The sequence below is a fragment of the Syngnathus floridae genome, chromosome 15 (assembly GCF_059516105.1).
Source record: "Syngnathus floridae isolate MCC-2025c chromosome 15, RoL_Sflo_1.0, whole genome shotgun sequence".
NCBI classification, from domain to species: Eukaryota; Metazoa; Chordata; class Actinopteri; order Syngnathiformes; family Syngnathidae; genus Syngnathus; species Syngnathus floridae.
This window is the reverse complement of record NC_142427.1, coordinates 11,976,217-11,992,751: the sequence shown is the minus strand read 5'-3', so window position 1 is coordinate 11,992,751 and position 16,535 is coordinate 11,976,217. Positions and strand designations below refer to the sequence as shown.

The following is a 16,535-nucleotide window of genomic DNA, read 5'->3' as shown; positions in this document are numbered from 1 at the left end:
CACCTGTGTGAAAAGTTTGTTTGTAAAGTGACCAAAAACTTTTGACGCAGGTGCGCTTAACGAGGGAATCACATGGACACTCCATTAGGTACGCCACCATTTTCAATAAATAATAAAGTGGCCTGTTATTAGGTACTAGGTAAAAAAATAAATAAAGTGTAGCGAACGATTCGGTGAACGATTCTTTTGAACAAATCTTTTGAGCGAACCAATTCTAAAGCTGCAGTTCTTAGCTGGAATGCACATGACTAGTACAAAAGAGTGCGGAATTGTCATTGTTTTCCTGATCCACATCCGTGGCGTTCACCTTTATGACCTCAAAACCTGGCAAGTGAAAAATGACAAATCGATGCGATGACAACCAGCAGGTAGTTTGCATTTCAAATCAATGATGGAGAGGCGATCATCTTTTATCGACAGTCAGCAGCCGAACTTGCCCAGTATCATTTATTTACTTATTTTTAAATCCTGTCTTCAAACATATCTTCTCGTGCCATCTTTCTTTTATTATGGTGTGTTGAATAAATAAATCCATTTGTTAGCAGGTAGTACCTGTTGGTGATGCCTCAGCCACTTCTCCCAAGAAGGTATCCTGTTCAAAAACAGGGTTGTTGTCATTTTGATCAATGACATTGACAATAATTTCCATGGGCTTCTCAGCGTTTCCAGAACCTTCTGCCACGGCGAAGGCTTTGAACTGCACACACATGGACAATGGTAGGAGTGTGTACAGCAGTAGACATTTTAAGCATGAATTTCTCCAAAAGAGGACCTCACTCACCAAGTACCTGGGCTGCTTTTCCCTGTCCAGCGGTTGTGTGAGGTAAAGATTCCCGGTGTCTCTGTCCATGGTGAAAAGACCAACAGGAGGCTGATCAGCTCCTGGATCAACGCTGGATCCAGACCAGCCACAACCACAGCGCACCTCGAAAGCAAGACCAACCATCAGAGCCCTAAACACTGTCCACACCTGCAACCTTTCCGTCGTGCACCCATAACCAAAGGCAACCACACTGCCCCCTCCTGGGCACATGATCCGCACACGTCGACTTTTGCAGCGCGATGCTTGATTCTTGACTTGATATGGCCATTGCTCCTTTGCATATGGCCATTGCTCCTTTGCATATGGCCATTGCTCCTTTGCATATGCCCATTGCTCCTTTGCATATGGCCATGGGTCCTTTGCATATGGCCATGGCTCCTTTGGATAGGCCATGGCTCCTTTGGATAGGCCATGGCTCCTTCGGATAGGCCATTGCGCCTTTTCATATGGAATTGTCCCATTCGGCTCCTCTTGCAGCCTACACCAAAGTTGACTTTATTTACAAGACCACCAACAGGAAGCAAACACACCACTGTTGATTTTATTCACAAGAATGCCCACATGATGCATGACGATTCAAAACAAACCAAAAAATGGCTCTGACTAGATTCAAATAACAGCTTTTACTCTTACAGAAAATGTACCAACATTCTGCAAGATTCTGAGTTCGGTGGCCATTTTAAAGCAGGGTTGCCAAAGATGACTTACTGATTGCAACAGAGACCGTTTGTACACTTGTCGTTTGCATCTACGGGTGTCTGGCTACTTGGCTTTTGTCAACAATTTAGAATGCATCCAGCTTTTCTTTGTGTAGTTAAAAAAAAAAAAAAAAAAAAAAAAAAAGCCTGACACTGCATATTTAACAAGTCAATTTTGTTTCAGCCTAACTTTACAATTGTCTTGTCATTGAGAATGTCTCAAATGATTCCAGTTTGTATGCACGATAGACTGCCAATGCCAATGTTTAAAATGGACCACTTGAATTCAGTTCACAGTTTAATTGCAGTTCAGTGGTACACACACACAATTACAGTACAAACAGTTCATTTCATGATTGAAAAAAACAACAGTAAAACAACAATATTGCAAAATGACGCAGCGCTGAGAGAGAAAGAAAGAGGCATCATGCAGATAGCCAGTGTGCACACCCAGTGAAAAAGTGGAGAGAGGGAGGGAAGGAAAGAAAGGACAAAAGAAAAAATGCAGTCATACTCTCCTTAAATACTGGCTGGGCGCTTTGCCCTCGCCGCATCCGCACCCGTCCGTCTCGTGTCGTGTCGGCCGCTCATCACGGGCGAAGGTTGGCTCCCCCCCGGCCGCTATTCGACGTTTGGACTCATCCTCCGCCTCGTGCCACTGCAAAAAGAAAAACGGCTCTCTGTTGCATGCGGTTCACTTCTGTGGACGTACTCATTACCTGTCTATTAAAGCTTGCTCCTATTTTAAGCTCCCTTTATTAATAGCGTATGCACACATCAATGTTTTTGTTTTCTTTTTGTCTGTTCCTATATGAAGAATTCAATGCTTATAATTTCTTTCTTTGTCGTAAAGTGCTTTGAGCTGCATTTCTTGTATGAAATAAAGTTTTTTATTATTACCCTCCTCGCGGTCCAATCCAGTGCCCCAGCAATCCTGAAAGGCAGACATATTGTGTTGGTTTTGGCAAGGGGAAAAATTCCACTAGCACCCCCCTTAAGTTTGAATCAGGTAACTCGCGGCACGCACGGGCTGGCGCATGTCGGATTGGAGCGATCCGGGTTACCGGGTTTAACTCCTTACAAAAAGGGAGGGAGGGAGGGAGGGAGGGAGGGGGAGGGAGAGAGAGAGAGGGGGAGAGAGAGAGGGAGGGGGCGAGAGGAGATGAGAAGAGGCTTTGGTGCGCACTTAAGCGCAACCGGCCAGTTCCCCCTGAGTAGAGCTGGCTTGGCCCTGAGAGGAAAAAAAGAGGAAAACGTGACGTCACGGAGAGCGTCACGGAGAAGCTCCTTGTCCTCGACACCGTCGACGACACTGGGACCCAGTCTGGCAGACATTATACCCTGGTATTCCACAAAGGGCAAGGTATAGCCACGTTCCATCCTGAGTGCACCAGGCCATGCAGGTACTGCCGGGCGCGTTGGAGAAAGAGAGCGAGAGGGGGGCGGGGGGGGGGGGGGGGGGAGGAGGAGGAGGGGGGAGGAAGGGAGGCAGGCAGGGGGTGTCTACTTTGCCGATTCGTATCTAGAGGGTCACAGCAACCCAAACGCCCGTGCGTGCTACTAGTTACCCTATTCAAACAGACAGGGGTAGGGAAAGCACAAAAGAAAAAACAAAGTCATACTCACCCGAAACGCTGGCTGCATCTGCCCCCATCAGTCTCGTGTGGGCCGCTTGTCACGGGCTAAGGTCCGGGTCTGCTCCGGCCGGTGTTGGACTCTTCTTTCGCCTCGCACAAGTGCAAAAAGAGAAACGGCACTCAGTTGCATGCGGTTCACTTCTGTCAACGTACTCATTACCTGCCCCCTCCCTGGTCTTGTGGGTGCAGCCCAGTCCCTCAGTGCAGGCTGGCGCTCGTCCCATCCGCCGCCCTGGCAACCCTGAACGGCAAACAAATAAGGAAATCATATTAAAACTAACAAGTGTTGCATATTGGATTGCCATGTCACCACCACCTCTGGCCAGCCTTGGCCAGTCGTGCATCAGGCTCCTCTTCAACACTTGGCGACTGCTTTCTTTGGGTGATTCCTTCCTTTGGACCCCGCTCACCAATCGCGGGTCTGATGGCCTCCGTCCACCGGCTCTTCGTTTCATACATCGTCTCTTCCACCTAGCAAGACAAGCACAAAAAAGTCTCGCTGCGCCGTCGCTTGCGCTTGCCGTCGCTTGCGCAGTCGCTTGCGCTTGCCGTCGCTTGCGCAGTCGCTTGCGCTTGCCGTCGCTTGCGCTTGCCGTCGCTTGCGCGGTCGCTTGCGCGGTCGCTTGCGCTTGCCGTCGCTGCGCGGTCGCTTGCGCTTGCCGTCGCTGCGCGGTCGCTTGCGCTTGCCGTCGCTGCGCGGTCGCTTGCGCTTGCCGTCGCTGCGCGGTCGCTTGCGCTTGCCGTCGCTGCGCGGTCGCTTGCGCTTGCCGTCGCTGCGCGGTCGCTTGCGCTTGCCGTCGCTGCGCGGTCGCTTGCGCTTGCCGTCGCTGCGCGGTCGCTTGCCGTCGCTGCGCGTTTGGCACTCAGTGAGGGCTGCACAACATTTTGGAAAATCAATGATATGGCAGTATTGGGCCAGACCACTGCATTGAGGCAAGTTGTGCAAAATTCTTGGATGGAGGTTAACTATTTGATCGCAATGAGATCAGTTAGATGAGTTAACTTTAACTTACATCAATGACTTATCGTCTTAACTCATTACAAATAGTTAGGCAAGAAAGCATGTTTCATTTGAGACATGAAAAAAAAAAAAATTCTTTGCTGTCTTAAAGTGCATGTCAATAACCTAGACCACCATATGGCAGTTTTCCAATACACGTGCAGCCCTACACACGTCACCATTGGTGTCCAAATGGCAGCCTCGGGGCAACTTGATCAACACACCACACGACTGAACACGACACTGCTTTGTAGCACTAAATATCAATGGCAACATTTCGTGATTGATTTAATGAATTTGCGTCAAAGAATTCTGAATTTGTTTCAGTATGCAGCCCTCAAGCAGACATTGGGACACCGCTGGTGTAATATAAAAAAGAAAAAAAAAAATCCATTTCACACGTTGAAGCTGCGCAGGTCGACGCCTCCAGGGAAGCGGGTCTCCCTCACAACTCGGCGACTTCAGAGCGATGCCACAGCGGTCCGTTCACCTCTGATTAGATCGTGTCCCATCCCGGTCGCCATCTGCAGAAACAGAAACAAATGTTAGAAACTCAAAGAGCACCCCAAGTTGTCAGTCACTTGCTTACTTGATCACAGCGGCTAGCTACTATTGGTGACCGTCGCCCGGTCGGATGGGGCCGTGCGCCCCCCCCCTTTTGCGTCCGGCCTGCAAATGGCAGAACATGCAATGAGTTGGGCGCTGCTCGCATCACTACGTCTTCCTCGTGGACCGGCTCGCCCAAACACCGCCCCCTACACCTAGAGAACAAAGGACACACAGCTTAGATCAAGCACGACAGCGGTAGGTTAGAAAAAGACTAAATGCTACTGTCTCGCTCCAATGCTGTCCTACACCTAGGGGGGAACAAAGAACGCAAGTACCACAGTGGTGGTAGGTTAGGGTTAGATGAAGTGCAACAGTGGCAGGTTAGAAAAAGACAAAATGGTACAAGTCAAATTGCAAAATTGGACATTCGGGATCGGCTCGCTCCAACGCCGCCCTACACCGATGGGGGAGAACAAAGAATGCAGCAAGTACAACAGTGGCAGGTTAGAAAAAGACAAAATGGTACACATCATATGGCAAAATTGAACATTCGGATCCACATCAAAGTTTCGTTTGGTCTCCGTCCACGTAACCACGTCCTCCCCCAAGTGAGCCGTCAATGGCAACCAAGCACAAGACACCGCTGGATCCGGATAAGCCACAACCTCTTAAGCAAGACCGACCGTCAGACCCCCAAACACTGTCCACACCTGCAACCTTTCCGTCGTGCACCCATAACCAAAGGCAACCACACTGCCCCCTCCTGGGCACATGATCCGCACATGACTTTTGCAGCGTGCTTCTTGATTCTTGACTTGATATAGCATTGCTCCTTTGGATAGGCCATTGCTCCTTTGGATAGGCCATTGCTCCTTTGGATAGGCCATTGCTCCTTTGGATAGGCCATTGCTCCTTTGGATAGGCCATTGCTCCTTTGGATAGGCCATTGCTCCTTTGGATAGGCCATTGCTCCTTTGGATAGGCCATTGCTCCTTTGGATAGGCCATTGCTCCTTTGGATAGGCCATTGCTCCTTTGGATAGGCCATTGCTCCTTTGGATAGGCCATTGCTCCTTTGGATAGGCCATTGCTCCTTTGGATAGGCCATTGCTCCTTTGGATAGGCCATTGCTCCTTTGGATAGGCCATTGCTCCTCTGGATAGGCCATTGCTCCTCTGGATAGGCCATTGCGCCTTTGGATAGGCCATTGCGCCTTTTTATGTGGAATTACTTATCCCATTCGGCTCCTCTTGCAGCCTACAAAAACACAGACAGACATTAATTGTGTGCTGGGACGCTAAAACTCGACAACCATTGTGTGTTGGGAAGCTGAAACTTGACAAAAACAGGTTTTCACCTGATTTAGGACTACTCTTCCTCCTTAGTGTCCTCAACATCACTGAAAGGGCTCCTTCAAGAGCCTCCTGCTTGCTTTTTATAGAAGGATGCTGGCTGGGCGGCCTTTTTTAGTGCTACAAAAGACAAGCAAATTATTGCAACAAAAATAGACATTGAGTAGAGTGCCAATGGCATGATTTTTTTTACCAACAATTATACATACTAGGAGTTATATATGTTATTATATTGCAGTAAGTTATGATAATTGATCAAAACTATAGTTAATGTTTTAATTTTATACATTCTAAGTAGAGTTTTATATTTGAAAAAATATATAATCATTACATTGTGGTAAATTACAAGAATTATTAAAGATTATAATTCATATTTTAATTTCATCATCTACAACTCACCTCACATTGGACAGATGGATGATCCAGGTTGGCGGCGTCCAAAACGGGAAAAAATAACCCGCGCAAATGTTTGTTGCGTGACGGAACGAGAGCGGGCGGGCCGGCGCCATCTTTGAATGGATTTGCTCTGATTTGGACATGACTTAAATTCGTTACATTTATCAGTTTGCATAACACGGAAATGGCACACGCATGATATAAAATAATAAAAAAGTGTTCAGTTAACTAGAGTCAAACTAACATTTCCTATAGTCAGACAAACACGAGCTTATCGCCGGCGTCATTTACGAACTTTTAACAAACGAATGAAAAAAGGCTGGCCAGCATTATTAAAAAAACAAAAACCCGCGAAAGACATTTGAAATAGCGTAGCGGCAAAACGACCAAAACGCGCAACGACGCGACGCAAAGTCGATTGTGGCGTGCACTCCCTAGACAGCGAGAATCCTGCAAGAAATAAAAAATGGCATCGTAAGTAACTGCAAACATTTGCTCACGGGCTAATTGGCCTTCGGCCTACAATTTACCTCCAGGCCCACCGTCGCGTGAGTCACGAGAGTACGACAATCCTGCGACAAACAAAATGAAGAAATAAATAAAAAAGGCTTGTGAGAAAAGGCAACAAAGCGTGCCAAGCGTGGAACAAACACGGCGTCCGTCGTGAAAAACGGCAGGAGACGACAAACATTTGCTAGCATGCTCGCTTACCTGAGAAACCGTCCGCCGCGCCGCCACGCGCTCGGTGGCACCTGCATATGATAACTCCCCTTGAGCGAGCACACCGGTCTTCAATTGACCTAAAGACCTGACGTCACATCCGTCGATTCGAATCTTCTTCTCCTGATCGTCCAACGGCGCTCGGCACACTAACGCCACCAGGTGGTCGGCTGTCATGGTGACTACTGTGGAAAGGGTTGCTTCGGACGAGTGATGTGCATTCCAGTTCTTTTAGGTGAGCGAATCTTTAGAATCAGGTTCACTCAAACGGTTCGTTCAAACGAATCGTTCAACGAATACAAAGTCGCAGGCTTTTATTGATTCATAATGACCTGTTAATGTTAACAACACATTCAATACATTCTTTCACGTTCCGCAGGAGCTAAAAGTTTTCACGCACCTGCGCTTAACGAGGGGATCACACGGACACTCCATTAGGTACACCGCCATTTTAAGTGTACCTAATAACAGGCCCCTTTATTAGGGAAATATTATGGTCAAAGGTCACAGGTGTCAAGCTCTAGTCCTCAGGGCCGCGTTCCAACATTTTTTCCAAGTGAACCTCGTTAAGTGCAGGTGCGTGAAAACTTTTATCTCCTTTTGAACGTGAAAGAAGCTAAAAGTTTTCACGCACCTGCGCTTAACGAGGGGCTCACACGGACACTCCATTAGGTACACCGCCATTTTCAAGTGTACCTAATAACAGGCCACTTTATTAGGGAAATATCATGGTCAAAGGTCACAGGTGTCAAGCTCTAGTCCTCGGGGCCGCGTTCCAACATGGTTTCCAAGTGACCCTCGTTAAGCGCAGGTGCGTGAAAACTTTTAGCTTCTTTCACGTTCAAAAGGAGCTAAAACTTTTCACGCAGGTGCGCTTAACGAGGGAATCACACGGACACTCCATTAGGTACACCGCCATTTTCAAGTGTACCTCATAACAGGCCACTTTATTAGGGAAATATCATAGTCCTCGAGTGGCCGCGTTCCAATATGTTTTCCAAGGGTTAGGGTTGGCTGTTTGATCTGTGACGTCTAATTATGTTTTAAGTGACGAATACAAAAACAAGGAATAAAACACCAAAGTTTTAACATAAATGTTTATTTAAAAATACTACTACTAATAATAGTAAAAGTAAATCTCAAACCAGCAATCTAATGTGAAATTGCAGTAGATATATTGGATAACAATATTTAGGCGTATATATGCATGTACATCTGCCTCACAGTTTAAAAAGTTCTCTTTGGATTCCACCTGGGGCCCTCCCTGTGTGGAGTTGGCATGTTCTCCCCATGCATGGTAGGCTGATGGAGCACTGGCACGGCTTGATGGTGTCTCTCGCCTCGTGCTGGATGACCGCTGGGATAGGCTCCAGAACGCCGAAGCCCATTATAACAGGTTGACTCAAAACAAACACTGTACTGAATTGATTTATTTATTTATTGCAAGACTGTATTACTGAAGTATAAATGTGTAAACACCAAGCAGATCAAATCTGAAACGACACTGTTACAAAATTCGCTCTTGAAACACAGGATATTGTACTCATAGTTTTCTTTTGTGTGTGCTCACTGACGATGCAATCACTCATGGTGGCTTTCAGACGAATCCCCGCTGGATCCGACGCTCAGATGGGACATCTGCCGTTTCCCAGCGCTTCCTTAGCTCCCTTCAGGGTCTCACGCTTCACACATTTCCAGTAGCCAGAGAAGCCATTCTGTGGATGCACCTGTATATGTTTATCACATAAAACAAAGCAAGAACTCTTGGAAAATGCCACGTCGACTAGCAAAGAGGAAAAGAATAGTAGTCTTGGGACTCTGATATTCAATGTATCATTCATTTAACGTGGTCGTGATTTATTTTTTTTCTTTTCAACAGCAAGTAAGCCACAGTGATGGGTACCTACCTTGAGCCCACGCAGCACTCTGTCCTTCATCACTCCGATGAATTCTTTGTGGCTCAAGCAGTTGTCGCCGTCCATGTCAAAGAGCTTAAACACGGTGTCCAACACGTTCTCAGACAGGTCGTGGCCTGTGGCTATCCTCACGGCCCGCTTGAATTGGGCTGTTTTCAGAAGATGGAAAAAATAAAATAAAATCAACTATGGCCATCATCTCCCTTGCTGTGTATTTGAGCTGGACAAGTGATCTTTACCCATTCCCACAGGACGGTTGGCTTCACTGATCATCTTCATGGAAAAAGCAAAATCCTCCAGGTTGTTTGTGAACAGGCAGAAGGCTTTGAACTCCTCAAATGTGATGCTCTGCAGAGGGCAATGAGTATGTTGCAATTGACAGCCAATGAGAGACCAATTAGGCTGTGAGCGTACCTGGCCAGCAGGAATCCTCTTCCTCATGTTTTCCCAGTAGACCTCATTGTCTTCCTCGTTGGTATAATGGAGCAGCCACTCTGCAAAGTCCTCTCGTCGCATGGTATCCATTCCTTTGGAGAACTGCAGGAACTCCACCTCCTGAACCTCAGCCTGTAGGTCCTCCATGAACCTAAGAGATGGACAAAGCGTTCCGGATCGCTAACAGAACTCTGACAGTGTATCAAGCAAAGTGAGTGGGTGTCCCATTACTTTTGAAATTGTTGATACTGTAACTTGTTTTGCCCGTTCCTTCCAAAAAAGTAAGCCTGCAGCGTCGTGTTCACTTGGTCGCTGTCCTCAATTGCTATCTGCAAGAGTCCAGCATTTTAGTACATCAACAATTTTTGGAAAATAAATAAATAAATAAATAAAAATTTCACCTCTGTGTCATCCTTTGAAATGCTCCTTTTACTTTTTCCAATGATTTTCTTAAGCTGAAAAAAAAATAAAATAAAAACAATGATGACTCGCTTTCACAAACGAAATCAAATCATACTAGCTGCTGAAGAGGAAAAAAAGAAAACATGCACTTCTAATCTTGGAAAGCAGTCTCTTTGTACAACTGCAAAAAAATAAAGGCTTACAGAGGAAGTCAAGTGAAGCATTCACATGCTTGGTCAGGACACGGGAATATTGACAGGAATGCACTAAAGACAACTGCTGAGTCATGCTACAAAGATGCAAATGGGACCTGGAACAGTTGTGGTCCCCTCACCTTCCAACTGCGGCAGCATCAGGCAGCGTTACAAATGCAAACAGTGTGACATTTAAGCCCACAAAAAAAAATCCACTTGTGAGGAAGACTATTAAAATACACGTTGTAGTACAACTGCCATTTTGTTTTACCTTCATAAACTCCTTTTTGTCCACATGCTCGTTGCCATCCACGTCGAGCATTTTGAACGCGATGTGAAATCCCGTGCGTGGCTCTGCAAACACAAAGCAGCAGATATAAAAGTCAGCACACAAGCTGAGTCATTCGAATGTATCATTGAAAATATCTTCAGGAAATCGTGATTAGCATAAAATGACGGTTCAGGCGGTGTTTTAGTCATTTACTTACTTGTCAGAATAGTCAGCAAGAACAGGTATTCTGTGTAGGATATCAAACCTGCATAATGACAACATGTCACAATTATAAATGAAAAATACAATCAAATAATAGAAGTACATTCGGGCAAGAAGCCTATTCAGCTCACCGTTGTCTCCCCAAAGTCTGAACAAAGTATTGCCGGGCCAAGCTTTGGAAGCAGCGACTGTCATCCGTTCCACTTCCTACAAAGATGTCAGACAGTTTTGATCCCTGAACTTACTTAGCTACCCAAAGTGGGGAAACTACACTTACCTTTTTTGTTAAGACTCTCTTCTGGAGCTTTCCTAGAGCACGGGAAAAATACCAATAATAAATATGTGGTTTATTGTTTTGTAAAGTGTAACATCAATAAATCCAAGCTTACGATCAACATTCTCCAGCATGACCGAGTAGAGGAAGTCTCTCGGTGTCATGTAGGGCTCTTCCTGATAGACAATTGAGGCAAACTGGATGAAACGCCTCTTTCGGGCTGACATTTGGGGGGCTGCGGTCTCCTGAAATCACGCCAAAATGTTCACGTATTATTTCAACTATTAGTATGATTTGAACTTGTATGTTGTGTGTCCAACAAGCTTTGACGCACACACCAAACATGATCCTGTTACCACAACAAAGGAGGGAGGGTCGCTACTTTGGAACGTAAAAGGGTTAACAATCGCCTTAGGCCTTTTAATACGGACTTTGACGTTGTCACAAGCGATGCACAATAGAAGTATGCAACAGTCATTTAAAACAGGTCATGCATTATTATGCACAACAATTTGCGTCCGTCCATGACACTCACCTTTTGCTCTTCCGCGTGAACGACGGCGAGAGGAATGCTTTTGTTGACGTTGTATTGGTAACCTATGAATCCAGTTGCGACGGCTGTGCCACAGACGACAGCTCGGCGCCATGTTAAAGCTCGAAAAGAACTATAAGAACGCGACCCCCTGACAGCGTTCCTCAACAAGAAGGTAACTTTTCCAACGAAGGCCATTTTCTCTCTGGGTTGGGCGTAGTGTTGGCTCGTGAGTGAACGATTCGTTCAAAGAGAGCGAATCTTTTCAGTGAACGAGAGTGAACTAATCACTTCCTAAAGTGATTCGTTCTTTTTTTCCCTTTCATATATAACTTCAACCAGTAGGTGGCAGTAATACTCATTGAAGCTGATGCTACCTCGCCGTAAAACAGAACGAAGAAGAAAATCAGCCAATCAGCAGCGCCAGCTAGCGTTAGATGGAGGAGGGACTTTACGAGTCAGTGACGTACCTTCCCGTTCACGAACGAGTCGTGAATTGCATCTCCCGTTCACCAACGAACGAATCTGTGAGTGAACGAATCACTCAGTGAGTGAATCATTCACTTCCTGATACCTCAGCGAATCATGAAGCAGTATTAAAAAAGCAAAATGAAAAAAAAACAGCAAAAAAAAACAACTCACAAATTTTATGCAGAAGTGAGAGAAAATCGACAACGTACAGCCCGTGGGTAAGGTCGGGCCTCGAACCATGGCTCCATCGTATTGGAGGCAATGACTGTTACCACTCGGCCAAAGACTCGTGTTCATACCAGTGACAAAGGGCGAGCAACGCTCACCTCAAGACTGAAAACCCAAAATAGTGTTGGCTCGTGAGAGAACGATTCGTTCAAAAAGATTCTAAAGATTTAGTTCACCTAAAAGAACTGGAATGCACATCACTACTTGGAGAGCTTCCGTAGTTGGTCTTTTAGCAGGCCCCGCCCACAAGTACCTCCACATTGGGTCACGTGACTAACAGCTATTTACATACAATAAAATAAAGCATGAAAACGTTATTTAAAAACACACACAAAATCATACAAACACAAGACCAATGCCGCTGGAACGAGCTGGACTAAAGGAAGACATCCGTTTAAATTTGGTCAATTTTAAGAAATAAGGAAATCATGAATATTAAAAGAGGATTTTTTTTTAAATGGCAATATTTTTTCATTTTTACATAGCTTGGAAATGTATTATGATGGAGGAGTTTACAGGTGCAGGCCGGAGGGGGCTCGGCCCAAAGGAAATTAACAGATGGAAATATTTAAAAACACTTGAGGTCACCATTAGATTCAGATTTATCATATATATACGTATATAAATTAAATTTCCTTGAAGGGGATTTACACTGTACATGAAAGTATTTGTAACACCATCATCAGTATCTATAAAAACCTTCAGAGGGGAAAGAAGACAATAGCAAAGTGAAGGGATGGACTGATTTTATACATCACCATATTTCATATTTCCACAGACAGATATAATTTAGATGTAATTCAATTCAATAAACAAATCATAATGTTAATGTACATTCTTGAAGCATACATCAAGTTGTGCAGGACTTGTGCCATAATGTATACATGTCTGATCATTTCTTTTTTATGGAACAGTCGCCCACCACCCTGCCCGTCCCCCCTTGCTGGCACTACAGTGCTAACAAAAGTTCCACAAGCCTTTTTTAAATTTTATTTATTTTTTAAACTCTCATACGTTTCACCCATTCACTAACATTTTTTAAAACTATATATTGGAGGAAATTCGACCTTTTAATTACGATTTAAAAAAAGCTGCAAGTGCAGCATCGATAAGTTCGTGCTCTACTCTTTTATTGTACATAGAGAGACAAATAGGGGCACAAACTTTGAAATAAAAAACCCCTTAAATTGATTTCCGATTGAGGTCTGCAGTGGAATTTGAATTATTGGAGTGTTTTACTGGTGGAGTTCAAACGTACGAATGGATGCGAGATTCGTTCAACTCGCAAGAAGAGAAATGTGTTGTGTCTGAAAATCCCAGGACTCCAATTTTGTTTTCAAATTGCTCAGCTAACTGACCATATCTTACTACTACTAATAATAATAAATAAAACTAAATAAAAATAATAAAGAGTCTCGTGTGAGCAGAAATCTCTTCACCAGAAAATCTTTTAGGACTGCAAGAGGCGCTGGAGTCATGACACCTGTGACCTTTTGAGTAGGAAACATTTGAATGTGTCATGTGAGTAGAACTGCAGATCATACAGTACACAATGTGTCCACATATTCAATGTCATGTTAGCATCAGCAAGTTCGGAGGTTTATTCATGTCTTAGCAGCAGGTTTGAATGTAAAGTAACAAAGACATACACACTTTAAGACAATCAATGAAGGAAACAAAGTTTGCATTTTTTTTTTTTTTTTTTTATCAGTCACAGTTTGTGCTGTCTCTTCAGGTGTGTTGCTCAAAACATGGTGGAAAGGACGGGGGGAGAGAAAAAAAAAAAGAAGTCCCCAGCGTGCTTCATAAAAGTGATGGAGAGCAAACATGGATTGGAGCAACTACATCCACATTGTAATATCGTCGCTCCCACATGAATGATAAAATGCTGTATTGCAATGACAATTCAATAATCACCAGTCTTCTTTAGTGCTCTTTCATCAAACCGTATGACATGGCACTTATGTTAAATGAGTGACAGGAAAATAACATTCACATCGTAAAATCTTTTCTCATTTGAATAATTTGAAGGCTGCAGAAGGACACTGCACACATTGTCACTACATTCCTCATGTGGTGTCCCAATACTACTGAATTGGAAAGTAGCTTTTGGTGTTTACAAACAAAGGAAGACTCTTATTTATATATATATTTTTTTCTCTTCAAGGGGCAATGATGATAAAATGGACCACTTCATCTCAACATTTACACAATGCAGCTTTAGTGGATGACTTATTTATGCAGGTTGTGTCAAAATGGCCGCATTTCTACCCTATTCTTCCCAAAGATGTAAAAGAATGAAGACATGGGCAACAAACAGTATCTGACAGAACCCTGTGCTTGCCATCAATAATTTCTTGATTTACACGTGTTGCTAATACATACATTGAACACACCTCTCACAAACACACGGACAACTCAATCAACTAGATGGTCTTATTTGGGCTGTGGGCCAATATAGCAAACAGAAGAATATAAAAATACAAGCATATTTGGAGTATTTCCTGTTGCTTTTCCCTGGTGAACGTGGCTCATACGACTAGATATCGGTGTACTTATATACGCTATGTAATTCATTAGAGACTTCTAATTTGCATACTTTCCTTTAAATGTCATGTTTTTATTTGAGTGGATTAATATAAATGTTTTGCTTTTACCCATTTCACTTTAGTGTACTGTTTTATTAGCGCACAGGGTTTATTGATATACACACAAAGATATATACAATTCATGACTTCAAATAGATTTGCAATTGAGCTCGCTGTTGACAAGCTGCTCTTTAAAATAAAACGGTACACAGCTTCTCCCTCACTTTCGGCTTTTTACAATTCTTCAGACACAATGGTACATTCTGTGTGTGCGTGTGTGTGTGTGGGGGGGGGGGAATACTGTCGATGATAAGAAATAAAGAGAGTTTCTCATCATTCAAGGAGGAGTCATTTGGAAGTGTGGATGGAAGACAAACCTACTTTGTGAGTATGATTGCAAAAATGTTTCCTCACATGAAATTATTGCAATTTTCTCCAAATGAACATAAAAAAGTCAAACAAGTGCACTAAGAGACTATTAGATTTCATGCAGTGTTCAGATTTTGTGTACAAAGGCATTATGTCAAATAGTGTCACCGTGAGCATTTCATAGACAGCTCCCTTTCTTTTTTGTTCTTGTTGTTGTTGACATGGATGGAAAAAATCATTTGTATTTAACGACATCCCAAAAAAAGATTGGTGGCTAACACCAGCATTCCGTTATAATAACATGATCTATGATTACCATGTGGTGGGTGGGGTAACACGTCTTCAAGATTTCGTACAGTATGTTTTGAAGTATCTAAGGTGCAAGGCTGAGGGGAGAGGGGACCATGAGAAATCATATCAAATCATCACATTTGCAACTAACTTCATTTGCTTTGATCTCTCACTACAAGAGCGAAGAACTTAAAAAAGTATATTGCTTCAAAAGTTTAGAATTATTGTGAACAATTCTTTTTCAGGTGGGTCTCGACTGACAGACCGACAGACAGACCGACAGACATGGTGTAATCAGTCACTGAAACATATGAATCCAATAGATGAAACAATGGCAACCCCCCACCACTAGGTGACGCAGAGCAAGCACTGCTGCACTGCTTTGGGTTTTGGGGAGGTTGGCTGGGAGATGGATGGATGAGTTAGGATGATAACCTTGTCCACGGGAGGGCGGTAGGTAACCTCATTGTGTTCCAACTCTGCAAACATGCTTCCTTCCCATTCATACAAGCAACCAGCAATGAATTGTCAGCAAGACTCTTTTTTCATTTGCTCTTTCCAGATGTGCTGGAGCCCCCCGCCCCACCCTCCAGCTTGTCAGCGATTTCAGACGTGTCTAACTTGTCGGAGCCGTCCCCTTTCTCTGACCTCTCCTTTTCGGATCGCTCCTCGCCCACCAGGTCCGATCTCTCGGACCTGGCGTCGGCGTCGCCTTCCGACCTCTCCTTCCTCTCCGAACGGTCATGGTCCATGCCCGATGTTCCGGGTTTGTCCCACTTGGCCATGGCCTCGTGCTCAGCTATACAGGTGGTGATGTTGGAAGTCCAAGCCTTCAGATCCTCCTGCAGAGAAAGCAAGCAAGCAAGCAAGCAAGCCAGCAAGCCACATGAGCCGTTTACTTTCTCATATGACCTTTTTGGGGGGCTTACTAATTCAATCAAATGAACAAAATATGCATTGAGCTGCAATGCAGTAACAATGTATGATAAATATTCTTATAAATATTGTTATCACTAGTTATATGATTCATTTTTGCTTTATTGAGAGGAATTACAGACGCATTCATATTTCAACTCTGCCACAAAAATCCATCATATCATTTTTTTCAGAAGTAGTTGACCTAAAAAAAAAATAAAGATCAAAATTTGCCTTCCCATAAAAGTGGATC

The 16,535-nt window shown here is 44.1% G+C and overlaps 2 protein-coding genes and 3 long non-coding RNA genes across 6 annotated transcripts in view; 2 read left to right on the top strand and 3 right to left on the bottom strand.

Moving 5' to 3' along the window:
* Nucleotides 1-105: 105 nt before the first annotated feature.
* Nucleotides 106-5,706, bottom strand: LOC148386748 (uncharacterized). The gene is made up of 6 exons (XR_015863152.1): nucleotides 4,748-5,706; nucleotides 3,319-4,682; nucleotides 3,148-3,248; nucleotides 2,422-2,455; nucleotides 782-2,179; nucleotides 106-697 (listed from the first exon to the last, which is right to left on the bottom strand). It is a non-coding gene; the product is annotated as an uncharacterized LOC148386748 (long non-coding RNA).
* Nucleotides 5,707-7,322: 1,616 nt separating this feature from the next.
* On the top strand, nucleotides 7,323-8,564 carry LOC148386747 (uncharacterized). Its single transcript, XR_015862993.1, has 3 exons — nucleotides 7,323-7,409; nucleotides 7,554-7,612; nucleotides 8,401-8,564. It is a non-coding gene; the product is annotated as an uncharacterized LOC148386747 (long non-coding RNA).
* Nucleotides 8,565-8,594: 30 nt separating this feature from the next.
* micu2 (mitochondrial calcium uptake 2) lies at nucleotides 8,595-11,718 on the bottom strand. Of its 2 annotated transcripts, none has more exons than XM_088398164.1 (12): nucleotides 11,424-11,718; nucleotides 11,004-11,133; nucleotides 10,892-10,923; nucleotides 10,746-10,821; nucleotides 10,610-10,657; nucleotides 10,393-10,475; nucleotides 9,927-9,980; nucleotides 9,757-9,854; nucleotides 9,505-9,676; nucleotides 9,330-9,438; nucleotides 9,082-9,239; nucleotides 8,595-8,901 (listed from the first exon to the last, which is right to left on the bottom strand). In XM_088398164.1, exons 1-12 carry the CDS (start codon nucleotides 11,616-11,618, stop codon nucleotides 8,800-8,802), a joined length of 1,257 nt encoding a protein of 418 aa, XP_088254290.1. In that variant the 5' UTR covers nucleotides 11,619-11,718; the 3' UTR covers nucleotides 8,595-8,799. The 2 variants fall into 2 exon arrangements, with proteins under 2 accessions (XP_088254290.1, XP_088254291.1); XM_088398165.1 differs by having other exon boundaries at nucleotides 8,595-8,889.
* On the top strand, nucleotides 11,358-15,131 carry LOC148386745 (uncharacterized). The gene is made up of 3 exons (XR_015862992.1): nucleotides 11,358-13,640; nucleotides 13,855-13,973; nucleotides 14,287-15,131. It is a non-coding gene; the product is annotated as an uncharacterized LOC148386745 (long non-coding RNA).
* Nucleotides 12,849-16,535, bottom strand: part of sptbn4a (spectrin, beta, non-erythrocytic 4a) — a 44,711-nt gene continuing 41,024 nt past the window's right edge. Inside the window, exon 25 of the mRNA XM_088398161.1 lies at nucleotides 12,849-16,209. Coding sequence (XP_088254287.1) covers nucleotides 15,913-16,209 — 297 coding nt within the window. The 3' untranslated portion in view covers nucleotides 12,849-15,912. The remainder of the gene's footprint in view (nucleotides 16,210-16,535) is intronic.